Below are 21,529 nucleotides of genomic sequence, written 5' to 3' on the forward strand. Positions count from 1 at the left end.
ATTAGGGTGCACTCTATGCCCTGAGAAACTGAAAGATATTCAGAGTCTTCTAATGTACGTATCCCCAATATACCATGAATTCTATAAGAGTCTCAAAATGGCTGAAGTATCAGGAATGAGCAGTGACACTACTGAAGAAGATGAGTAATGGGGAAGCATAATCATCACCTTAAGTATATTCCAATGTTCTCTCCTAACTCCAAAAATTGCTTAATAATGATGTATTACATAAATTCTGAAATTCTATCTGTGTATTTCAGTTGCCAAATAGATCTATATATGAATATAATACAAAAATAAGAAAATTTTACTTTATATTTCGAACTTAAGTGTATTAATGTGATGTGACAACAAAATAACTTGACAGACATGGCTATTTTACATTGTTTCTCTGTAGTTTTAAGTTTCAAACTGTAATTAAATGATGTGCTGCAAGGCTCAAAATGCTTGTAAAAGTTTTTCACACCTATTATGCACCAGACCACATGTATATACATAAATATTTTTGAATAAATAACTTCAGTCCTTTATTTCTCAAAACTGTCACTTAGTTAATTTTGGCAAAAGACCACTCAAATATGAAGAGGGTGATCATCTTAAATAACTTGAATCTGACGTGAAAGTTCAATAGACATTTTATGATTTTGTCTTATTCTCAGGTTTCAACAAGAGTTCTTACTGAAAGTCTTACAAAACATAAAACATCTAAACTACCAGAAACTGTGTTCATTAGCGGCTGGAAAATCATGTGGCAGATTATTATGGGAATCAGATTCTTAAGTTGGTGGTTGGCATGCTAAGTGCCATAATATGGCCAAATATTGTGTTGAAAAATAGACTGAGGTACAAGCTTTCAGGTAAAATTCTTTTTAAAAAATGCACTATTTGTTTAATGTAAAAACAGTAATTATTTTAAAAAACATGCCATGTACATAGTATTATAGCAGCAATACACACTTTTAAAATCAACAGTCCCAAAGTAGCATTAACTAAGTACGGGATGAAAATTCCCACACCTGCACACTGCTCAGCAGTAACAGATGCTTAGACGAGTGCTGTGGATTTTGCAGTATTACCTACCTTCTGTTCTATATATTTATTTTAACCCGTTTACTCACACTGTAAAATGGATACAGGAGCACTTAAGAAATCATAAACATATTTGAACATAGTAAAATGTCTCAACATAATGTTTAATTTGTATTTAGCCCATAAGCACAAGTCTTGTTTCAAAACAAAGTCGAAGAATGCAACTGGCAGTGCACCAGTTAATCGCACTAATTTGCTTTAGTAAATGTTACAGGCTGCGGTGCTGATTTCACATGACACAACAAGTTTCGAAAGTCATCATAACAATCACATCAACTGCCTTGTAAAACCCAGGCAAAGATCTCGCTGTAGCCAATGGCTTGTAAAAAATGGAATTGCATATTATGTCTTTTAGTGCTGCACCAACCCAGCGGCCCCCACAGTCACACTTAAATACACCCTCATCGGTAGCAGCACAGCACGACTCCTATGAACACTGTCCACAGCAGCTCCATAGGCTATCTCGAGTCAGTATGGAACAGTCTTGCCACTGTCTCATTCAGTTCCTCGGTGGCAGAGTGGTGCTATTTCCTGGGGCGACAGCCATCTCCCCACCTTGAGTGGTCTCCCTCTGTGGGCTCTGGAAAATAAAATCCATTTTAGTTCAGACTGAACCATACACACAGTTAATAATTTTTTACGATAACATCAGTCATAAAGGAATAGTTCCACATGGCTCTCGCAGAGTAAGTGAATGTTGCTAGACACTTTCAGGTATGCCTTACGCAATCAAATCAGGAGTGTGTTCCTGTCTAAGTGAATTATCACCTGAAGTACTTAGGCAGGTAATATCTTTACAGATAAAAATGGGGTGAGTGTAAAGGGCGAACTGCTCAGCTAAAGGGCATTACACACACACACACACACACACACACACACACACACACACACACACACACACACACACACACACACACCTGCAGTAATAGTGTGCTCCCTCTGAAGGAAGCAGGGAGAGTTGTGTTTGGCACACAAGTATGTGCAGGAGTGGACTGCAAGGGGAGATAGAACATGGAAGAGAGAGACTATGAGGAGAGACCATTGTGGGTTTAGATTACTTGAGTCAGAATAATAGTGACAGAGGTGGAGACAGACATGGATCAAAGAGTATGTTGAAGAACAATTCCCAGCTATAAAATTCTGGGTAGCTGATAGTGAGAGTGGGACATCCAGATGGTACAGACTGTGCAGTAGCCATTCAAGTCTAGCAACTTTTGCTCAGCTGTGACTTCTGCCACTGCTCTCAGTCACAGTTGGGCAGTGGCCATCCATTTGTGAGGACGGCCAGTTGATGGTCACACTCACACAAAAGGTTGTGCAAGAATTATATCGGGCTAGTGTATGACAGTACAACTTTCACAGGTGACCCTGCCTCAGACAGGGCTGGATAAGCCCGGAATGGTATTGGGACAGGATGTGCTGGCGGGTGTGTGTAGGTAAATGAATCACCATCAAGAAACTTACTGAAATGTACCATAGTTAGCTTTGCCCATGACTAGTGATATTCATGGCTGTCAATTGGCTGTGGACAAAGAGGTTCGCATCCCGGTAGTCATGGTTCCATAGGCAACTGGAAACAATTCACCGAAAACACTGTGTCTGGTCTCTTAGTGGGATAAATCTATTAACAGTTAAGATTATTACTTTTCCTTGCTGTTTTTCCGTTTAGTCTCATTTTCGTTTGAACATCAGCATGCACATATACAGTTGGCAGAGGCGCACTGGTGTACTCTGCCAGCCCAGTTGGATTATCAGTACATGCTGAGCCACCGAGCCAAATCTCTGCTGTTTTCAGTGAGCTTAGCCAATCTGAGATGTACACTTGGCACTTTTTGCCTTTACATGGGCTCACTTGGCCTACTGGGTTGCTTATATATGGCACAGGTAGAATACACAGACTTAAATCAATAGTCATAGCAACCTAACAACAAAGACATCTGGCTCGTATTTTACTTTTCTTGTTTTCTGAGCAACTGGGCATCTCGCGATGATTAGGAGAGCACAGTTAGTAACCATTCTTCTGTGTAAAGAACACCTTTCTAATGACCATAAGCAAAAGCAGATCAAAAAGTAAAAATAAAAATTTATCAAAAAATTAAAACTTGTCTCCATTTCCGAGCCATCAGTAAGCAATAAATTACTTAAAATCTTAACTTCTCCTGAAGGGTAGTTACCCTACAGAGGTTGGTTGGTTTTGGGGTTTGATGGGGGCTAAAAATCGAGGTCATCAATCCCCTGTTCCAAACAGACATACTTCTAAAAGGCCTATACAGTAAAAGTGTAACCTCTGCACTCAGAGGGAGGGAACACCAACGGGTACACAGCTAAAATGAACACCACAGTAACACAAAATAGAGGACACTTAAAAGGAGCAGAGCAAATAGTTGACTAGAGTAAAACAGACTACAGTGGTTGATGGATCAGGTAAAAGGTCAACCACTCAACTACAAACGAAGAACCTCCAGCTGGAAAGCATTGATAGAGGTACCAACACAACTTGTTACCATAAAGGACACTATTTTGGTATCCATGTCACAATTAAAAGTTGCTGGAGTGGGTATAGCATGAGAAATCATGAGAAGGCGCCCACACTAGAACGAGTGATAAAACCCAGCTGCACGGATAAAACGTAAAACTGAGTCAACTATAAAGGCATCGCCACCGAGAATTAAATTAGGTGCAGCTGGTAAATTAAAAGACTGCATCAAGGGGGCTAAAAGGGGCAGCACATCAGAAGGTGGACCACTGTCAGCCCTGCATCACAGCGACACTTGAGCGGGTTCTCAAGGCGAAGGAGATAGCTGTGGGTCAACCGTGTATGACCAGTTCGCAGACGGCAGGTAACAACTGAGTCACTATGCATGCCCCTCAAGGTGACTTCCATACGGCCGTGGACGACTTGACCATGCGGAGATTATTTGGCGTGTTCAAGACAGACCATTCAGAGCTCCAGACATCGTGGATCTTGCGATGTAGGGCTGACCGGAGGTCTCTTTCCACGAAACCAAGCCCCAGAGGTGGCGAAGTGGTGGCCTGCTTGGCCAACCGTTCGCCACGTTCATTTCCTGGAATGCTGATGTGGGCCGGGATCCACACTAATGTTGCTGAACGACCACACTCCGAGGGAGCAGAAACAGCTTCTTGAATACCGCGCGCCAAAGGGTCCCGAGAAAAACACTGGTCGAGTGCTTGAAATCCACTCAGGGAGTCACTGCATATGACAAATGACTCCCCAGGGCAGGAGGAAAGGCGAGCGAGGGCACTGTAAAGAGCAACCACCTCCCTAGTGAAAACACTGCTTCCACAAGGCAGGGAATGCTGCTCAACGTAGTCGCTGTGGATGAAAGCAAACCCAATGCGTCCATCGACCACAGAACCATCGGTGTAGACTACATCTGCATCGCGAAACGAGGCAAAAAGGGCCAGGAATTTTTCTCGAAGACTGGCAGGTGCAACGGAGGACTTGGAGTGGCTGGACAAATCCAAGCAAAGCCGCAAACGAGGGAGGGACCAAGGAGGGGTAGAAGAAGAGGACCAGAAGGATGGAGGAAGGGGAAGAGACTCGAGTGACGAGAGAAGGGAAGGAACACGGACCGCGATCGGGAGACCCAACCTAGGATGCCGTCGTGGGGAGGGGAGTGCAGAAGACGGAAAAAGGAGCCTGTAGTTCGGGCAGTCAGGCGCAGCATGGACGCGAGCGATGTATGACGCAAGCAGCTGTTGTCGGCGGAATCGTACAGAAGGGATTCCAGCTTCTACAAGAAGGCTAGTCACCGGACTAGTGCGGAAGGGACCTGTTGCTAATCTCACGCAACAGTGGAGAATTGGGTCGAGAATCTGCAACGTTGAAGGTGCTGCTGAGTCTTACACCATGCTCCCATAGTCGAGACAGGACTGGACTCAGGCCTTATAGAGCTGTAGGAGGGTTGTTCGTGCAGTCCCACAAACGGTGTGGCTGAGGCAGTGAAGGATGGTGAGGTGCCGCCAGCACCATTGTTTAAGCTTGCGAAGATGAGGTGTCCAAGTGAGCTGAGCATCAAACAGCCTGCCAAGGAAGTGATGCGTCTCCTCAATACGAAGGAGTTCATTGGCAAGGTAGAGCTCTGGATGGAGGTGGACCGTTCGACGACGACAGAAATGCATCACTAGGGGTCTTACAGGCTGAGAACTGAAAACCATGGTTGGATGCCCAAAAATGTGCCTTACGGATAGCTTCCTGCAGGTGCCGTTCAGCGACACTGATGCTTAGGGAACTGTAATAAAGACAAAAGTCATCGGCATACAGAGAGGAACAGGCCGATGAGCCCACCACACCTGCAAAACCATTAATCGCCACAAAAAAAAGAGGGGAACACTGAGAACCGAGCCCTGCAGGACACCATTCTCCTGAATATGGGCAGAGCTAAAATATGTGCCAACTCTAACCCGAAAGGAGCGATTGGAGAGAAAATTCCGAAGAAAAATCGGAAGTGGACCCCGTAAGCCCCATTCGTAGAGCGTAGCAAGGATATGATGGCGCCAGGTGGTATTCTACACCTTCTGAAGATCAAAGAAAACAGCAACTAGATGTTCTCGCTGAGTAAAAGCCGTACGAATGGCTGACTCTAGCGAGACTAAATTTTCGATTGCTGAGCGGCCCTGTTGCTGGGCTAGGAGGCCCCGAGCTTTGAGGATTCACATGAGCTGCCGACTCACCATCCATTCCAGGAGTTTGCACATAACGTTGTTAAGGCTAAGAGGGCGATAGCTATCAACCACCAGCGGATCTGCACCAGGTTTTAGCACTGGGATGGTAATGCTATCCTACCAACGAGTTTGGAAAACGCCCTCAGTCCAAATGCAGTTAAACAGGGCGAGTAATTCAACCTGACAGTGCACCGGGAGATAGCAAAGAAACTGATTGTGAATTCGGTCTGGACCTTGGAGGTATCGGGGCAAGCTGTAAGGGCACTTTGGAACTCCCATTCACTAAACGGGGTGTTGTATCATTCCCAACGGTGTGTGCGAAACGACAACCGTGTTTGCTCAGCCTGCTCTTTAGTGGCGCAGAATTCTGCGCTGTAGCCTGCTGTCGCGGAAATACGAGCGAAGTACTCTGCCAGATGTTCGGCAATAGCGATTGGGTCAGTACAAAGTCCACTCTGAAGAGAAAGGCATGGGACAGACGCATGACGGCGAAAGCCAAAAATGCGCCGAACCCACGACCACACATGAGATGGGGAGGTGCGGGAACCTATTGTGGCAACATATCATTCCTAGCAGTCCTGTTTGTTCCGCTGGATTAACAGCCAAACCCGGGCCCCCGCCGTTTAAAGGCAACCGGATTCTCTAGGGAAGGATGATGCCGGTGTTCTTGCAGGGCTCGTCGACAGTCCCAGATAGCTTTTGCAATCTGTTGTGTCCACCAAGGGACTGACGCCTTAGGGTACTGTAAGAGCAGGGGACAGTTGCCTCGGCAGCAGAAACAACGGCCACAGTGACCTCGTCCACCGCCAAATCCACGTCACCAGGAAGCGGAGCGATGGCCATAGTAGCTGAGGTGTAGGCTGCCCAATCAGCTCCATGAAGAGACCGTCGTGGGGCAGGAGGAAGGGATTGAAGAAGAGAAACCAAGATAGGAAAGTTGTCGCTACTACAGAGGTTGTGGTGGACCCCCCAACTGAGGTATGGAAGAAGACCTGGGCTACTAAGAGAGGTCAATGGGCGAGTATGTGCCACGAGTCAAGCTAGAATATGTGGGAGCACCACTGTTAAGGAGGCAAATGTCCTGCTGTGCCAAGAGAGCCTCAACGTTCCTACCCTGGCCCGAGATCTGGGCCCCACCCCATAAAGGGTGGTGGGCATTAAAGTCCCCCAAAAGGAGGAATGATGGGGGGCAACTGGGCAAACAAGGCAGCTAGGTCGGCAAGAGGGACAGCCTTATATGGGGAGGGGGGGGGGGGGGAGGTAGAGGGAACAGATGGTAAGTTCTATTCCTGCCCAGTTTCTAACAACCACCGCCTTGAGAGCCATGTGAAGTGGCACTGGGGCACTAGGAACAGTGGCAAGAACATTAACACAGACATCACCAGACACCCTGTCGTATTCTACGCAGTTCTTACAGTAACCCAGGTAGCCACAGAGGGAGGGGGTCCGCCGAACAGGAAACCATGTTTCCTGTAGGACAAGGGAAGCGGCACAAAAGCTGTTTCAACTCAGCAAGGTGGTGGAAAAAACCACAGCAACTCCATTGAAGGATAATAGTAACCGACTGAAGACATGAAAGAAGCTGGGGAGGGGGGGGGGGGGGGGTGATATGTTATGCCTTAGAAGCACTCGCCGCCACCGATTGCGAAGCAGCCTGATGAACTTCCGTAGGAGTTCCGGTTCGAACAACATCTAGCTCCTGAGGGGACACTAGATGCTCTACATCATCTTCAGGTGCAGTGGAACTTTTCTGTCTGTATGTCCTTCTCCTTTTGCTTTTTCTTCTTTTTGGTAGGGTCCCATTTGTCCTTTGTTGTATCAGGCTGGGTGGGCTTTTCAGAATCCAGTCTCATGGACCGAGGAAGACCTGGAAGCCCTACGGCCCTCAGATGGTGGCCTTTTCAGCCACTGACTGATATCTGGAGGGGCAGTAACTGTGGAAGGGAGCGCACCAAGCGATCCCTTCCGGGCGAGGGGAGCCAGAGGAGGCGGGCACTGAAGTCCCCAAAGAAGGAGGGGTTGTTACTCCCAATGTTGATAACGGGGGAGCAACAGAAGAGGGTGTTCCCCAACTAGCAGGGGGCAGGAATAGACGGCTGCGCTGGAGGGCCCAGAAAAAGTGGTTGAGCTTGGGGGCTCGTCCCCAGGGATGGCAACATCGAAGCTGCTGCAACAAACGTCGATGAAATACGCACAGGGTGAAGTTTGTCATACTTGCGTTTAGCCTCTGTGTACGTGAGGCTGTCCAAGGACTTATACTCCCTCATCTTTCGTTCTTTTTGATAAACTATGCAGTCTGACGAGCAAAGTGAATGTTTCTGTCTGCAGTTGATATAAACGGGGTGGCGGAAACGGGACGTTGGAGCGGGAGGCATGTTCACAATCCTGACAAGTAGGGTTGGCGTCACATTTCAATGACATATGCCCAAAACTCCAGCACTTAAAGCAGCACATGGGAGGAGGGACGTAAGGTTTAACATCACATCGATATATCACCACCTTGACCTTCTCGGGCAGGGTGTCTCCCTCAAAAGCCAAGATGATGGCGCCAGTGGCAACCCTACTATCTTTAGGTCCCCTGAAGTCACGTCGTACAAAGTGAACACCGCGGTGTTCCAGATTTGCACAGAGCTCGTCGTCAGACTGCAACAACAGGTCACGATGAAAAGTAAGTCCCTGAACCATATAGAGGCTCTTATGAGGTGTAATGGGGACTGCAACATCACCAAGGTTGTCACAGGCAAGCAATGCCTGTGACTGTGCTGGGGATGCTGTCTGTATGAGTACTGCTCCAGACCTCACTTTAGACATGCCCTCAACTTCTCCAAACTTGTGCTCTAAATTTTCCATAAAAAACTGAGGCTTTGTGGTCAAAAATGAGTCCCCATCTGTTCGGCTGCAAACCAGAAATCTAGGAGAATACGTCTCACCAGGTAATTTAGACCACCGTTCCTCCCCTGGTGTAGGCAGGGAAGGTAATGATTGGGGGTCATACTGTAAAGCATTGAACTTTCCTTTTGTAGAGTCTCGTGCTTGTGCACTATCTTATTTTGTTTCGTGGTGGTCCCACGAGCAGCCAGGGGATGGAATGTACATACAGACAGAGCCCCACTTGCCTGGGTAAGCCTAATACAACCGGGGGGCAGCAGGTTCCCCAGAGGTCGCCCACTTGCAACTGTTCTACCTCAACGGCCATGCGTCTCCTCGGCACGCAGCACACCTGGAGATTGAGGGGTTTTTATAGAAGTTTATACCATCATCACGACCCAGGCAGTTAAGCCAAGATCCCTGGGCTCTGTACCGTACAACGTTCCACCGTAACGCCTTACAGTGGTCGTTTAAGCACACTCACTCAAGGCTTACGGTATTGAGGAATGCTGGCGCTTCCCAGTCCCCAGCTCAGGGACCCTGAGGTGGCCAGGCCCGTACCCAGCAACTAAATGCTGAGCCCCCTGAGGGGACCCTACAGAGGCAGGCAGACATTATGCTCAGGAACAAGATACTTTGTAACGTGTAACATTCTCACATCAGTACTGTATAGAAGCAAAATCCACTATTTATTCGGGAGAAGGGGGGGGGGGGGGAGGGGCAGCTGTCTTCTCAGGTTCCATCAAAACCACATCCTCAGAAATCACCATGTATTCAGAAGAAACAATCAAATATTTGCAACAGCAAAGATATAAGTTTCACATACCACAGACAATGGCAAAGTTTACAATAACTGTAACAAACTTTTTAGGTCATAATTTTCCTTAGTCAGTATACATTAAAAATGTATCTTTCCCAAGGAGTCTCCAGTAAAAAGGGTGGTTGTTATGGAAAACAGTAGTAGTGACAAAAAAAAGTTACTGCTTCTTGAAAGTTATTTGTGAATTGTAGTATTTTGTAGTATTATCTATTGTTTATATGTTAGTGCAAAAATTATTTGATGTGTTCCTATTTTGATGTGGCCTTGTAAACTATCCAGAATAGCCATAAAACATTTATCTTTAAAGTTTGGTTTTCTTCTAACAGCAAATGCACCACCTCTCCTCTGAACATCAGTATGCACATATACAGTTGTCAAACGAAAATGAGACTTACAGAAAGAAAAGTAAGGGAAAGTAATAATCTTAACTGTTAATAGATTTATCCCACTATGAGACAAGACAGTGTTTTCATTGAAAAATGTTTCCAGTTGCCTATGGAACAATGACTACCTGGATACGAACCTCTTCATCCAAAGCCATGAGTGTCTCTCCTAATGGCTCCAAAAATATAGAAATTGCATGCAGAGGATCTGGACTATATAGAAGTTGTGCAAGGGCTTTTCAGCCAAACATCTAGAGTGTAAGCAAAACAACATTTGCAAAATGTGGGTCAGTGCTGTCATGGCTAAAGATCTTATGCGCACAAGAATTGACGAATATCACTGGAAGTTCTGCTAGGCTCGAACTCTTACAGGTATTAGTGAAATACTGCAAGGAATGAGTATAATGGGCATGGTGTACTACATTAATAGTGTGTGGATAAGCTCAGAATTTAGGTCTGATTCGTAAAGAGACCCCGGCTGAAATCATGGTCCAGCACGAATCTTCAGCTTCCCCGTGGTCTTCAATCAATGCCCATTTGCAGCCAATGTCTGTAATTCCTTTGTGTCTTTGTGAGACTTTTGACAGGTAACAACACTGTATGTAAGAATGCCACAATGGCAGGAAATGTAATGAAGGCCTACAGAGGATTAACTCTTAGTTCTGAGACTACCAGCTATCTACAGGATAAAAGTAACATGCAACGTAGTATAGAAATCTAGGGAAAGTCCTGTTATACTTCTGCTCCACAATTAATAAAAAATAAAAAATGTAAACCTAAGAACCACTAACTGTCTGTATGTTAAAGAGAAGCACATGAAAATATTCATGGGGAAAAGCCGATGCCAGACTGAAACATTGGAATACCATTAAGGAAATGTTTTTTCTCCATGAATCAGATGCCTTACAAAACGCTCACTCAACCAATGCAAAGTCCACGTTGAAATGTTAACAATATCATGGAAAGGATAGAATGCTACTCAGTTTCTGCCAGACACAATGAAAAGACTGTTATAAAAATATGCTTTCAGCCAAAGCATTCTTCAGGAACCCTAAAGTGAATTGTGGGGTATAATAGTAGATTTAGAAACTGAGTGTTAAGAGCACAGACCATTACACTAAAATTACATTCTACTACTGTATAACCAAATATACAACTGGCCTGTACTTATGTTGAGTAGGTGAAATTCCAATTGCTGCCGGTAGACATCTATGGATGAAAAAAAAAAATCTAGGTTTCAGAACTGTTTGTCTCTTACTCACGGAGGAAAGAAGGGTAGGTTAAAGAAGGTTAGAATGGAGAGACAGCTCACTCAGAGCTGAGGACGAGAACAGCCCACCTGTCATCAACATCCTCCTACTTTAATGTTGTCTCTCAGCTGTACTTCGAATTCTGAACCCTGAAGGTAAGTTCCAATCAGCCATTCTGTTTCCTTGTAATTAAAAACATTAGGAGTATAACGAGGAGACTGGTCATACAATGAAGACAGAGATGACTCAAGAATTTGTAGCATGGAACATTCTGTGGGTTGCTACTACAGTGGTATCAATACCGCGAAGAACCAGCTGATACTGCCATATGAATCACATTCAGCATTAAGTAAATAGCTACACAACATGCATCTGGTTATTTACGACTAAAGCTACCATGTTAGAACTACAGAACTAGTAAACCAATTATTTCTGTCTCAAGTGAACGAAGTGTACACTCTGGGGCAATCTGCATTCTCCACAACAACACTCTGTTGGTCTACTTCCACACAAACAACAGCTGTATGTTTACATAATTTATTACTGCACAGTTTTCCTTCTTGTGTCATCTGTTCAACAAGATCTGTATTCAAATAACTTACAGGAATGCAGCCTGGTGACATTGTTGACAACCGCCCATATTTCAACAGGAGCATACCCTGCCACTTTCAAGACAAAATTGCAGCACATAAGTGCTGAGCAAAGGAATTTTAAACCTGTTTTCAGAAAAAGTCCAGAAAGCTCTCTCTCTCTCTCTCTCTCTCTCTCTCTCTCTCTCTCTCTCTCTCTCTAGCAAGGGAAAGACGAGGATGCAATGCAGAATTTAAACAAAACTACAATCTATTTACAAGGTTAATTGCTAATTTAATTTCAACAGCTTCTTTAATAACACTATCCCAACAGCTGGAAGTGCACGCTGGTGACCCATTATTGTTATATTCCATAAGACGACCGGAGACAAGACAATGTTCTGCAACATCAGATTTGCTTGACTGTCTTGGGCAAGTGTGGCATTTATGCTCAGCTCATGCACTGCATTTTTACTTCAAGAATGGCAAGGTATGCTCCTGTCTAAATATTGGTGGTTGTTGATGACGTCTCCTGGAAGCATTCCTGTAAGTTATTTGAATGTGGTATACACCAGGAGAAACTTAGGCCCGACAAGATCTAAATTTTACCATTTGATCTTCATCTTCTAAGTGTCCCAGATGGAATCGGAGTGCCAGATTCATTCCCACTGCTTTGTTATGCATGGTTAGCATGTAAGTTTTTAGGACTATTAGCTCTGGGCAGTTTCTTAGCTCCTTTCCACTTATCAAAAGTGGTAACAATTAAAACAGACATACACAGAACATTTCATGCTATCTGTACATGGGTGACTTACAAACAGGATACAGTACATCAAATAATATATGACAAAAATCTGGTAATTCAACAATCTTGTCAACAAACTCCTTGGGAATAGGAGATTGCACATTGCCATGCATAGTTTTACAAAAATGCTCAGCACGCCTTTAACAGTCAAAGTAACATCAAAAATTTTCTGAAGAGATGCGTTTAAAGGAGGAACAATTTTGGATAACTGGTTGCAAATCATGAAAGGCTCAGAAACTCCAACAGTCTGTCAGTTACACAACTTAAGTTTTTCAGTGTGTGTGTGTGTGTGTGTGTGTGTGTGTGTGTGTGTGTGTGTGTGTGGTGGGGGGGGGGGGGGGAGGGGGGGATGGATAGGAGGAGAAGCAAGCTTGAGACAAATCGACTGCCAGTGACGAAGGATTGATTTTCATCTAGTTTTGAGTTCAAAAGAAATTGTGAGGTGTGCATTTTTAAGAGGGTGCCAATTACTGTGTGAACTGACTATGGGTAAAGCATTTGCATGTTTTAATTAAGATGCTGAAGAATATTACAGCATTAAGTTGAACAGAGTCTTGTCAATAGGCCAAAATAGTAGTAATTTTAGCACTACTTTTAAGGAGCACATTAACCTGAACTATAAGATCACTTAAGGTCCTCCTTCATAAAGTACAAAACATGTATGTGGTAATATTGAAAATTCTACATGTAGCACCTAGGGGAATGAAATTTAGCATACCAGAGAAATGGGAGCTATTTAAAGGTAAGACAGAGGAGCCAGACAAATTAAAGAATGAGGAGCCCAAATTCAAACACAATATCTTTTTGTGATTTACAATATGACCCAGTACAGCAGTCAGCTATGGTGGCTGTAGCATGGCACAGCTCCCAGAAAGCTGTGAACAACTATGACAGTGCCTGTGGATGCATTCAATGCAGTTGTTACTAATGGAATTATAAATGTTTTTAAGTCAAACATCTATTGTTAAAACCAAACAATCGAAGGTCCAGGTTGGAAAATCAGCAACATTATGAAAGGATAGAGTTCTAATCAGCATAAGGACAACACACAGTTGCAGACAGGCACATCAAAAAGACAGTTACACATTGAGCTTTTGTGCAAAGTATGCGTACACGAGACCGCTATCTCCGCACAGACTGCAACTGTGTTGCGTCAAACGAAAGCAGCAATCCAGAGTGGGACAGAGATAGTTACGTACATGTGAGGGAGAGAGAAGTGAGCACTGCCTGGCAGAGTGTGCAAGGACTGGATGGTGGCAGACCAAGGCTGCTATGGGCAATGTCTGGAGGCTGTGGGGGAGGGAGGGGGGGGGGGGGGTTTGGAATGGGGAGCAGAAAAGGAGAGGAGCAGAGAAGCAGAAAAGATTGGTGGGTGCGTTCGCACAGTGGTGCACAATGAGTGTGAGGGGACATGAATTAGGAGGAAGTGGTAGGACATGGGGGGGGGGGGGGGGGAGGGGAAACTTGAGTGGAGGGTGTGGGGACAGTAGCTTGCCAAAAGTTGCGGCCGGAATGATTTCATAAGTGGAAAAATGTACTGTAATGATAACTGCCATCTGTGGGGTTCAGAAAAGGTGGTGGTGGAGGAAGGGGCCAGATGGTCCGGATTGTGAAGCAGCCACTGAAATCAAACATGTTATGTTCAGCTGCATGTTGTGCCATAGGATGCTCCACTTTGCCCATTGCCAAACTGCGGCTAAGAGCACTCATCCTGGTAGACAGCCAGTTGATCATCTTAACAATATGAAAAGCTGTTCAATGACTGCAGCAGAGCTGGTATAAGACATGGCTGCTTTCACAGGTGGCCTGGCATCTGATGGGGAAAAATAAGCCTTTGACAAGTGGAATAGGAAGTGCTGGGTTGTTGAACTGGGCAGTTCTTGCACCTTGGTCTTCCACAGGGATTTGATTTAGAGTAGCATAGGGGTGGAATAGGATGTTATGGAGGTTGGATGGATGAAAGACTACCACTATAGGAGGGGTGGGAAGGATCTTGGGAATGATGTCCCTTATTTCAGGGCATGATGATAGATAAGGCCCTGATGAAGGATGTGGTTCAGTTGTTCCAGTCCAGGGAGGTACTTTGTGTCTAAGATTGTGCTCCCTTGTAGCTCATTCTTAGGGGCAGTGGGAGGACCGGAGGCATGTGGGAATATGGAACGAAAAATCTGTTTGTGGTCTAGGTCTGGGGGTAGTGCCTGTCAAGGCCTTTGTGAGACCTTCAACCTACTGGGTAAGGGAGTTCTTGCCACTGCAGATATGCCATCTCCAGGTGGCCAAGTTGTATGCAAGGGATAATTTTGTGATGAAGGGATGGAGACAATCTAAATGTAGGTAGTGTCAGTGGTTGGTGGTTTAATGTGGACAGAGTTATGGGTGGAGCTGTCATAGATTGTCAACATCTAGGAAGGTGCACACACGATTAAGGCTCTAGCCTCTAGATGGACCGTAAACACATTGGGACAGGAGAGTGTGTATGGCTGTCTCACAGATTTGTTTGTATACCTTTCCTTCAAAGTAGTAGTAGTTGCGTGTTAGGATAAAGTTACTAAGGTGTATGAGGAATGAGGTAGTACACTTGAAGTATGAAGGATGTTAAGAGAGAAGTAGTGTTCAATACCAGAAAGACTATGGGCATGAGGGATGTTGGTGTATAGATAATTGGCATCCACAGTGACAAATAGGGATCCAGAGGCAAAGTGATGGGAACAAAAGCTCCATCACTTTTAGAAGATCTCAAAATCATTTCTGTCCATTTTAGACGTGTTTTAAAACCACTTTTGTGAATTTAAAAGGATTTTAAAGGTTGTAAAAGAACTTTATGCTTACTGTGCAAACACGGGAGGACGACGGTTCAATCCCACGTCCGGCCATACTGATTTAAGTTTTCCGTGATTTCCCTAGATCACTCCAGGCAAAAGCCGGGATGGTTCCTTTGAAAGGGCACGGCCGATTTCCTTCCCCATCCTTCCCTAATCTGATCTTGTGCTCCGTCTCTAATGACCTCGTTGTCGACGGGATGTTAAACACTAATTTCCTCCTCCTCCTTTACTGTGCAAACATACAGTCATACTATTTGAACCTCGTGTAAAAGCCATATAAACTGTCAAATTCTTACTGCCAAATACCGAATATTACACTAAAGGGTACTGTTGAAAATTAGCGAAGTATATTAATGCTGTGCTATGATGAGGCCTCACAAACACAGATGGAGCCTCTCAAATGCTCCAACCACATTCAACTAATGGGTGACAATCTATAGTAGGCACTGTGTTAAGGACAAAATGTTCAAAGTTGAACAGCTGTTAATATGTCAAAATGCACAAACATTAATTCACTGATAATTTCAGAACTACTCAGGTATTTTGTAACCACTGCAGTGAACTACTGTGATTTGAAATACAGACTGTCAAGACAATGTTTATCTAGCTTAATATTTGTATTTTACATTTTTACTAATGATAAATAGTAACACTGAAAACAGCTGCAGATCCTTTTACCAGCACAATGTTGGAATTCCATAAACACAAACTTTCCCCATGCAATGCTCTTCAGTGTCATACAAATACCTATGTAATGTTCTGCATTATTTACACTGCAGAGGGTTTCATTACATTCCTCTCAAAGTTTGCACATGTTAAATGTCCTTGCTTATGATTTTTATGTGACTACTATAAATTGCACATATATTTAGGCAATAAAGGGCATGAGTAAAATGTGAAGGCCTTACCTACTAAAGCTTGAAGAAGTAATACCAGTCAATGACAAAAAATGTGAATATGTTCCTGTTTATTTAAAAGACTTATTAAGAAGTGGGATACCAGCTGCCTCATTCTACATTCCTCAGCACCTTTAAAAAATTTTCCAAGAATTTTGGCATGTGAACACATTTGCAGTTTTTTATGCTGAGAGAGGATTAAACAGTAACAGTAGCAGTGGCAGAGACAGAAAAGTAATAGATACTGGAAGATATTAGACAGGAAACAATGGCAGTGTGGGAAAAAGAGAGGGAACAGTGGCAGTGGAACATAGCTGACCATGATGCAACACTGCTATGAAAAGATTGAAGCAGGCACTACCAGAAGGGGGCGGGGATGGGGTAAAGGAGGAATAAAGAGAAACAGAAAATGGCAATGGGTGAGAGCCAGTGATAATGAGAGACAGAGCATATGACAATGACAAGGAAGGGAAGGATAGTGACAGTGAGGGGGGAGACAGCAGCAATAGGGAGGAAGGAATGGCATATTAGCAGGAAGAGACAGAGTGAGGGTATGAGGGACTTCCAATGATGGACTAATGGGCATGAATGAGTTAGGGGAGCTGTGGGAGTTTAAGGGAGGGAAAAAAATGTTCACACATTAAAATGTTTGGGAAAATTTTTAAAGGTGCTGATGAATGTAGACTGAGGCAGCTGGTTCTCCACTTTTCAGACAGTCTTTTAAATAAACAGGAACACACTTGTGTTTTTTGTGCTCTGATAGAAGCATTTTTCTGCTGGTTCCCTTCTTTTCCTTGCTGCTGCGGGACATGTAACTTTTATGAAAAGCAATGTATTCGTCAGCAAAATTTAGATAGTTTACTTATGTGAAACTGAAATAACACGAAACTAATTTTACACCTCAGACTGGATTTTATGGGCAAAAAATTTCTGCATGTGCTTCAGTAATACAACATGGGGTTCACAGATGATAAAGTAGTCACTTTATTGCCTAGTTCACCATGCTACATAACTTTATGAACTACATTTTCGCCTCTCACCAGGTTTTAAGTGTACATGTAGCGTAATTTTGAATCTTTATATCTCTAAAACAGATACAGATATGAGGAAAATTTTCAAAGTTGTACAAGACTGGGATCTTAGGAATACATCATAAAAACTACAGCCATTTCCTGTGCATAGCAATCTCCGAACCTGCATCTGAGTTTTGGTCTGTTAGTGATGGTGAAAATACAGAAAATAATCACTTTTTTCAGTTCTTTTAGGAACTGCCCATGAAGTAATGGAGCCTTCTGATGTCCGCATCAAACGCTTAAGATTCTGTACAGTGTAATTTATGGAGAAAACATGAATTACTGCATTAGTAACAAACACAACAAATACTCAACTTTGCTCTCAGCAAGTGAGGAAGTGTAAGCAGAGAAATTGGATTCATTACTTATTTCTATCTTCTGTTCTCTTGTGGAAAAAAGTTTTTAAATGCGCACTTTCTGTGAAAATAAACTTAATTACAGTTGACATACCCATTTCAGCAGAACAAACAATACTTCACCTCAAAATCAATCAAAATAAAGAACATTATGTGCATGCTGTATGAAAACAGAAGTAAGCCTTATTGTTGTTATGAAGTACTTATCTGAAGTGTAACAGACTGTAGAAAACAATGTAAGTAACGATACTGACTTTAACATGGATCTGATGCTTCAGCATGGCTGCTCGTAAAATCAACATACGGGTCCTCCTCTGATACTCGCGTCCTACAGCCAGTGACTTCTCAAATGTTGTACTCCTCTGATCAATTTCTTTTGCATAAAGTATCTGTAAAACAATTAAACAGATTATATATAATCTCACGGTAAGAATAAAAAAGGAAGACACAGAATCATTGGAGAGAGAGAGAGAGAGAGAGAGAGAGAGAGAGAGAGAGAGAGAGAGAGAGAGATGAATCTAGGAATATATCACAGCCCCCGTACGTATCACTTTCGTTCGGATCATGAAGACAAGATTAGACCAAGTACAGCATGTACAGAGGTGTTCATAGTGGCCTGCAGAGTGTACATGTATGTAGATATTAAAAAATCTGAACACGCTCACCAAACAGACCAGGCACAGCGTTCACTACATTGCTTGTGCAAGCAGAATATACATAATTGTAAACGTACACACATAGGACAGGTTATTAGGGTATCTGGCTAACCAAACAATACAAGTGTGGCAATTGTGTAAGACCTGAGCAGAACAGCTGAGACAGCTGCAATTCTTTATGAGGTTAAATGTAGATACACTAATTACACGCAAATACACAATTTCACAAATAATCACTCCTTTCAGAGAAAGTGATAGTGATAGTGTGAATGAACGCTAATGTTCTGGCCAACCTGTGGTATTACATGAGACGTCAGAAAATATACATCAATCTTTGCTAAGGTCACCAAAAAAGTCTATACCAAAACTGTGTCAGCAAACTGGAATATCTTATGGAAATGTTCACAGAACTACAAAGAAGTCGAAGCTCTGTTCATATCACACTCACATTGTGCACAAGTTTCAAGAACATGATAGAGGATAAAGACTACATTACTGTTAGTGGATTTTGTGTTTTATTTGCAAAAGTGATAGGTGTTGATAACGACTTCTACTCTGATGAAACACGATTTCATCTAAGTGCATCCAGAACACCGCATACTGCAATCCAGAAAAATCATTTTCCACAAAAACCCATTACATTCACTGAAGGTTGAAGTTCGGTGTGCAATTTTGTGCGAAATAATTGTAGGCCCAATTTTTTTCTTGGAAAATATAACTGCTGACTTATCAGGACACAATCGCGCAATTGTTAGCATTGTCAGAGGCTTACGAACGACACTGCTGGCTGTAGCACAAAGGGGAATAGCACCATGATGATACTAGGTGCATTCTTTGGGGAAGTGGGACATTATTTCACATTATCTGTAGCTGCCTCAATTCGCAGATTTTTTTTCTTTGTGAACATCTGAAGGATTATGTATGTATATGTTGTTGTTGTTGTTATTGTCTTTAGTCCAAAGACTGGTCTGATGTAGCTCTCCATGCTAATTTGTCCTATCACGCCTCTTCATCTCCGAGTAACTAACTGCAATGTACATCCTTCTGAGTCTACTTAGTATATTCATCTCTTGGTCTCCTCCTATGATTTTTACCCTCCATGCTTCCCTGAAGTACTAAATTTATGATTCCTTGATGCCTCAGAACATGTCCTACCAACTGATCCCTTCTTCCAGTTAAGTTGTGTCACACATGCCTCTTCTCCCCAATTCTATTCAGTACCACGTTATTAGTTACGTGATCTACCCATCTAATATAGAAATCTTCTGTAGCTCCACATTTCAAAAGTTTCTATTCTCTTCTTGTCTAAACTGTTTATTGTTCATGTTTCACTTCCATACATGGTTACTTTCCAGACAAATACTATCAGAAAAGACTTACCGACATTTAAATCTATACGCAATGTTAACAAATTATTGTTTTTCAGGAATGCTTTCCTTGTCATTGCCAGTCTGCATTTTATATCCTTTCTTCTTCAACCATCATCAGTTATTTTGCTTCCCAAATAATAAAACCTGTCTACTGTACGTGTCTCATGTAATAATCTAATTCCCTTGGCATCACCCGATTTAATTCGACTAAATTCTATTATCCTCATTTTGCTTTTCTTGATGTTCATCTTATATCCTCCTTTCAACACAGTGTCCATTCTGTTCAACTGCTCTTCCAATTCTTTTGTTGTCTCTGACAGAATTACAATGTCATGAACAAACTTCAAAGTTTTTGTTTCCTCTCTTTGGATTTTAATTCCTAATCCATATATTTTCTTTTGTTTCCTTTACTACTTGCTTGATATACAGATTGAATAACATTGGGGATAGGCTACAGCCCTGCCTCATTCCCTTCTCAACCACTGCTTCCCTTCCGTGCCCCTTGACTCTCATAATTGCCATCTGGTTTCCGTACAAATTGTAAGTAGCCTTTCGCTCCCTGTATTTTATCCTGCCACCTTCAGAATTTGTTAGTTTTCCAGTCAACATTGTCAAATGCTTTCTCTAAGTCTACAAATGCTATAAATGTAGGCTTGCCTTTCCTTAACATAGCTTCTGAGGTAAGACAGAGTCAGTACTGCATCAGGTGTTCAACATTTCTATGGAATCCAAACTGATCTTCCCCAATGTCTGTTTCTACCAATTTGTACATTTGTCTATACCGAATTTGTGTTAGTATTTTGCAACTGTGACTTAGTGAAATGATAGCTCAGTAATTCTCACACCTGTTAGCACCTGTTTTCTTTGGAATTGTAATTATCATTCTTCTTGAAGTCTGAAGGTATTTAGACTGGCTTTTAGATCTTGGCAACCAGATGGCTGGCTCTCCCAACGCTATCAGTAGTTTTAACGGAATGTTGACTACTCCTTGGACCTCCTTTCTACTTAGGTCTTTCAGTGCTCTGTCAAATTCCTCACGCTGTATAATATCTCTCATCACATCTTCATTAATGTCTTCCCTTTCCATAACATTACCCTCAAGTACGTCACCCTTGTGCAGACACTCTGCATGCTCCTTCCACCTTTCTGCTTTCCCTTCTTTGCTTAGGACTGGTTTTCCCCCTGAGCTCTTGATATTCGTACAAGTGGTTCTCTTTTCTCCAAAGGTCTCTCTAATTTTCTTGTAGGCATTATCTATCTTACCCCTAGTGAGATATGTGTCTACATCCTTACATCTGTCCTCTAGCCATCCCTGCTTAGCCATTTTGCACTTCCTATCGATCTCATTTCTGAGACGTTTGTATTGCTTCTCGCCTGCTTCATTTACTGCATTTTTATGTTCTCTCCTTTCATCAAGTAACTTGCATACCACTTGTGTTACCCAAGGATTTCTACCAGTCATCTTTTTACCTACTTGATCCTCTGCTGCCTTCACTATTTCGTCTCTCGGAGCTACCCATGCTTCTTGTACTGTATTACTTTCCCCTGTTCTCCTCAATTGTTCCCTGACGCTCCCTATGAAACACACTACAACCTCTGGTTCCTTAAGTTTAACCAGGTACCATCTCCTTAAATTCCTACCATTTTGCAGTTTTAATCTACAGTTTGTAACCAATAAATGAGGTCAGAGTCCACATCTGCCCTTGGAAAAGTCTTACAATTTAGAACATGGTTCCTAAATCTCTGTCTTACCATTACATAATAAATGTGAAAGCATTCAGTATCTCCAGATGTCTTCCATGTGTTCAGCCCTCTTTCACGATTCTCAAACCTAGTGTTAACTACGATTAAGTTACGCTATGTGCAAAATTCTACCAGGCGGCTCC

General features: G+C 43.0%; 1 protein-coding gene across 3 annotated transcripts in view; it reads right to left on the reverse strand.

Moving 5' to 3' along the window:
- Window positions 1–1,187: 1,187 nt before the first annotated feature.
- LOC126354794 (COP9 signalosome complex subunit 1) overlaps window positions 1,188–21,529 on the reverse strand; it is an 86,515-nt gene continuing 66,173 nt past the window's right edge. For all 3 annotated transcript variants that reach the window (XM_050004706.1, XM_050004704.1, XM_050004703.1), the window contains 2 exons: window positions 17,872–18,006; window positions 1,188–1,669 (listed from right to left, as the gene is read on the reverse strand). In XM_050004706.1, the coding sequence (XP_049860663.1) occupies window positions 1,589–1,669; window positions 17,872–18,006 (216 nt within the window). In that variant the 3' untranslated portion in view covers window positions 1,188–1,588. The remainder of the gene's footprint in view (window positions 1,670–17,871; window positions 18,007–21,529) is intronic.

The sequence above is a fragment of the Schistocerca gregaria genome, chromosome 3, assembly GCF_023897955.1.
Source record: "Schistocerca gregaria isolate iqSchGreg1 chromosome 3, iqSchGreg1.2, whole genome shotgun sequence".
Lineage (NCBI taxonomy): Eukaryota > Metazoa > Arthropoda > Insecta > Orthoptera > Acrididae > Schistocerca > Schistocerca gregaria.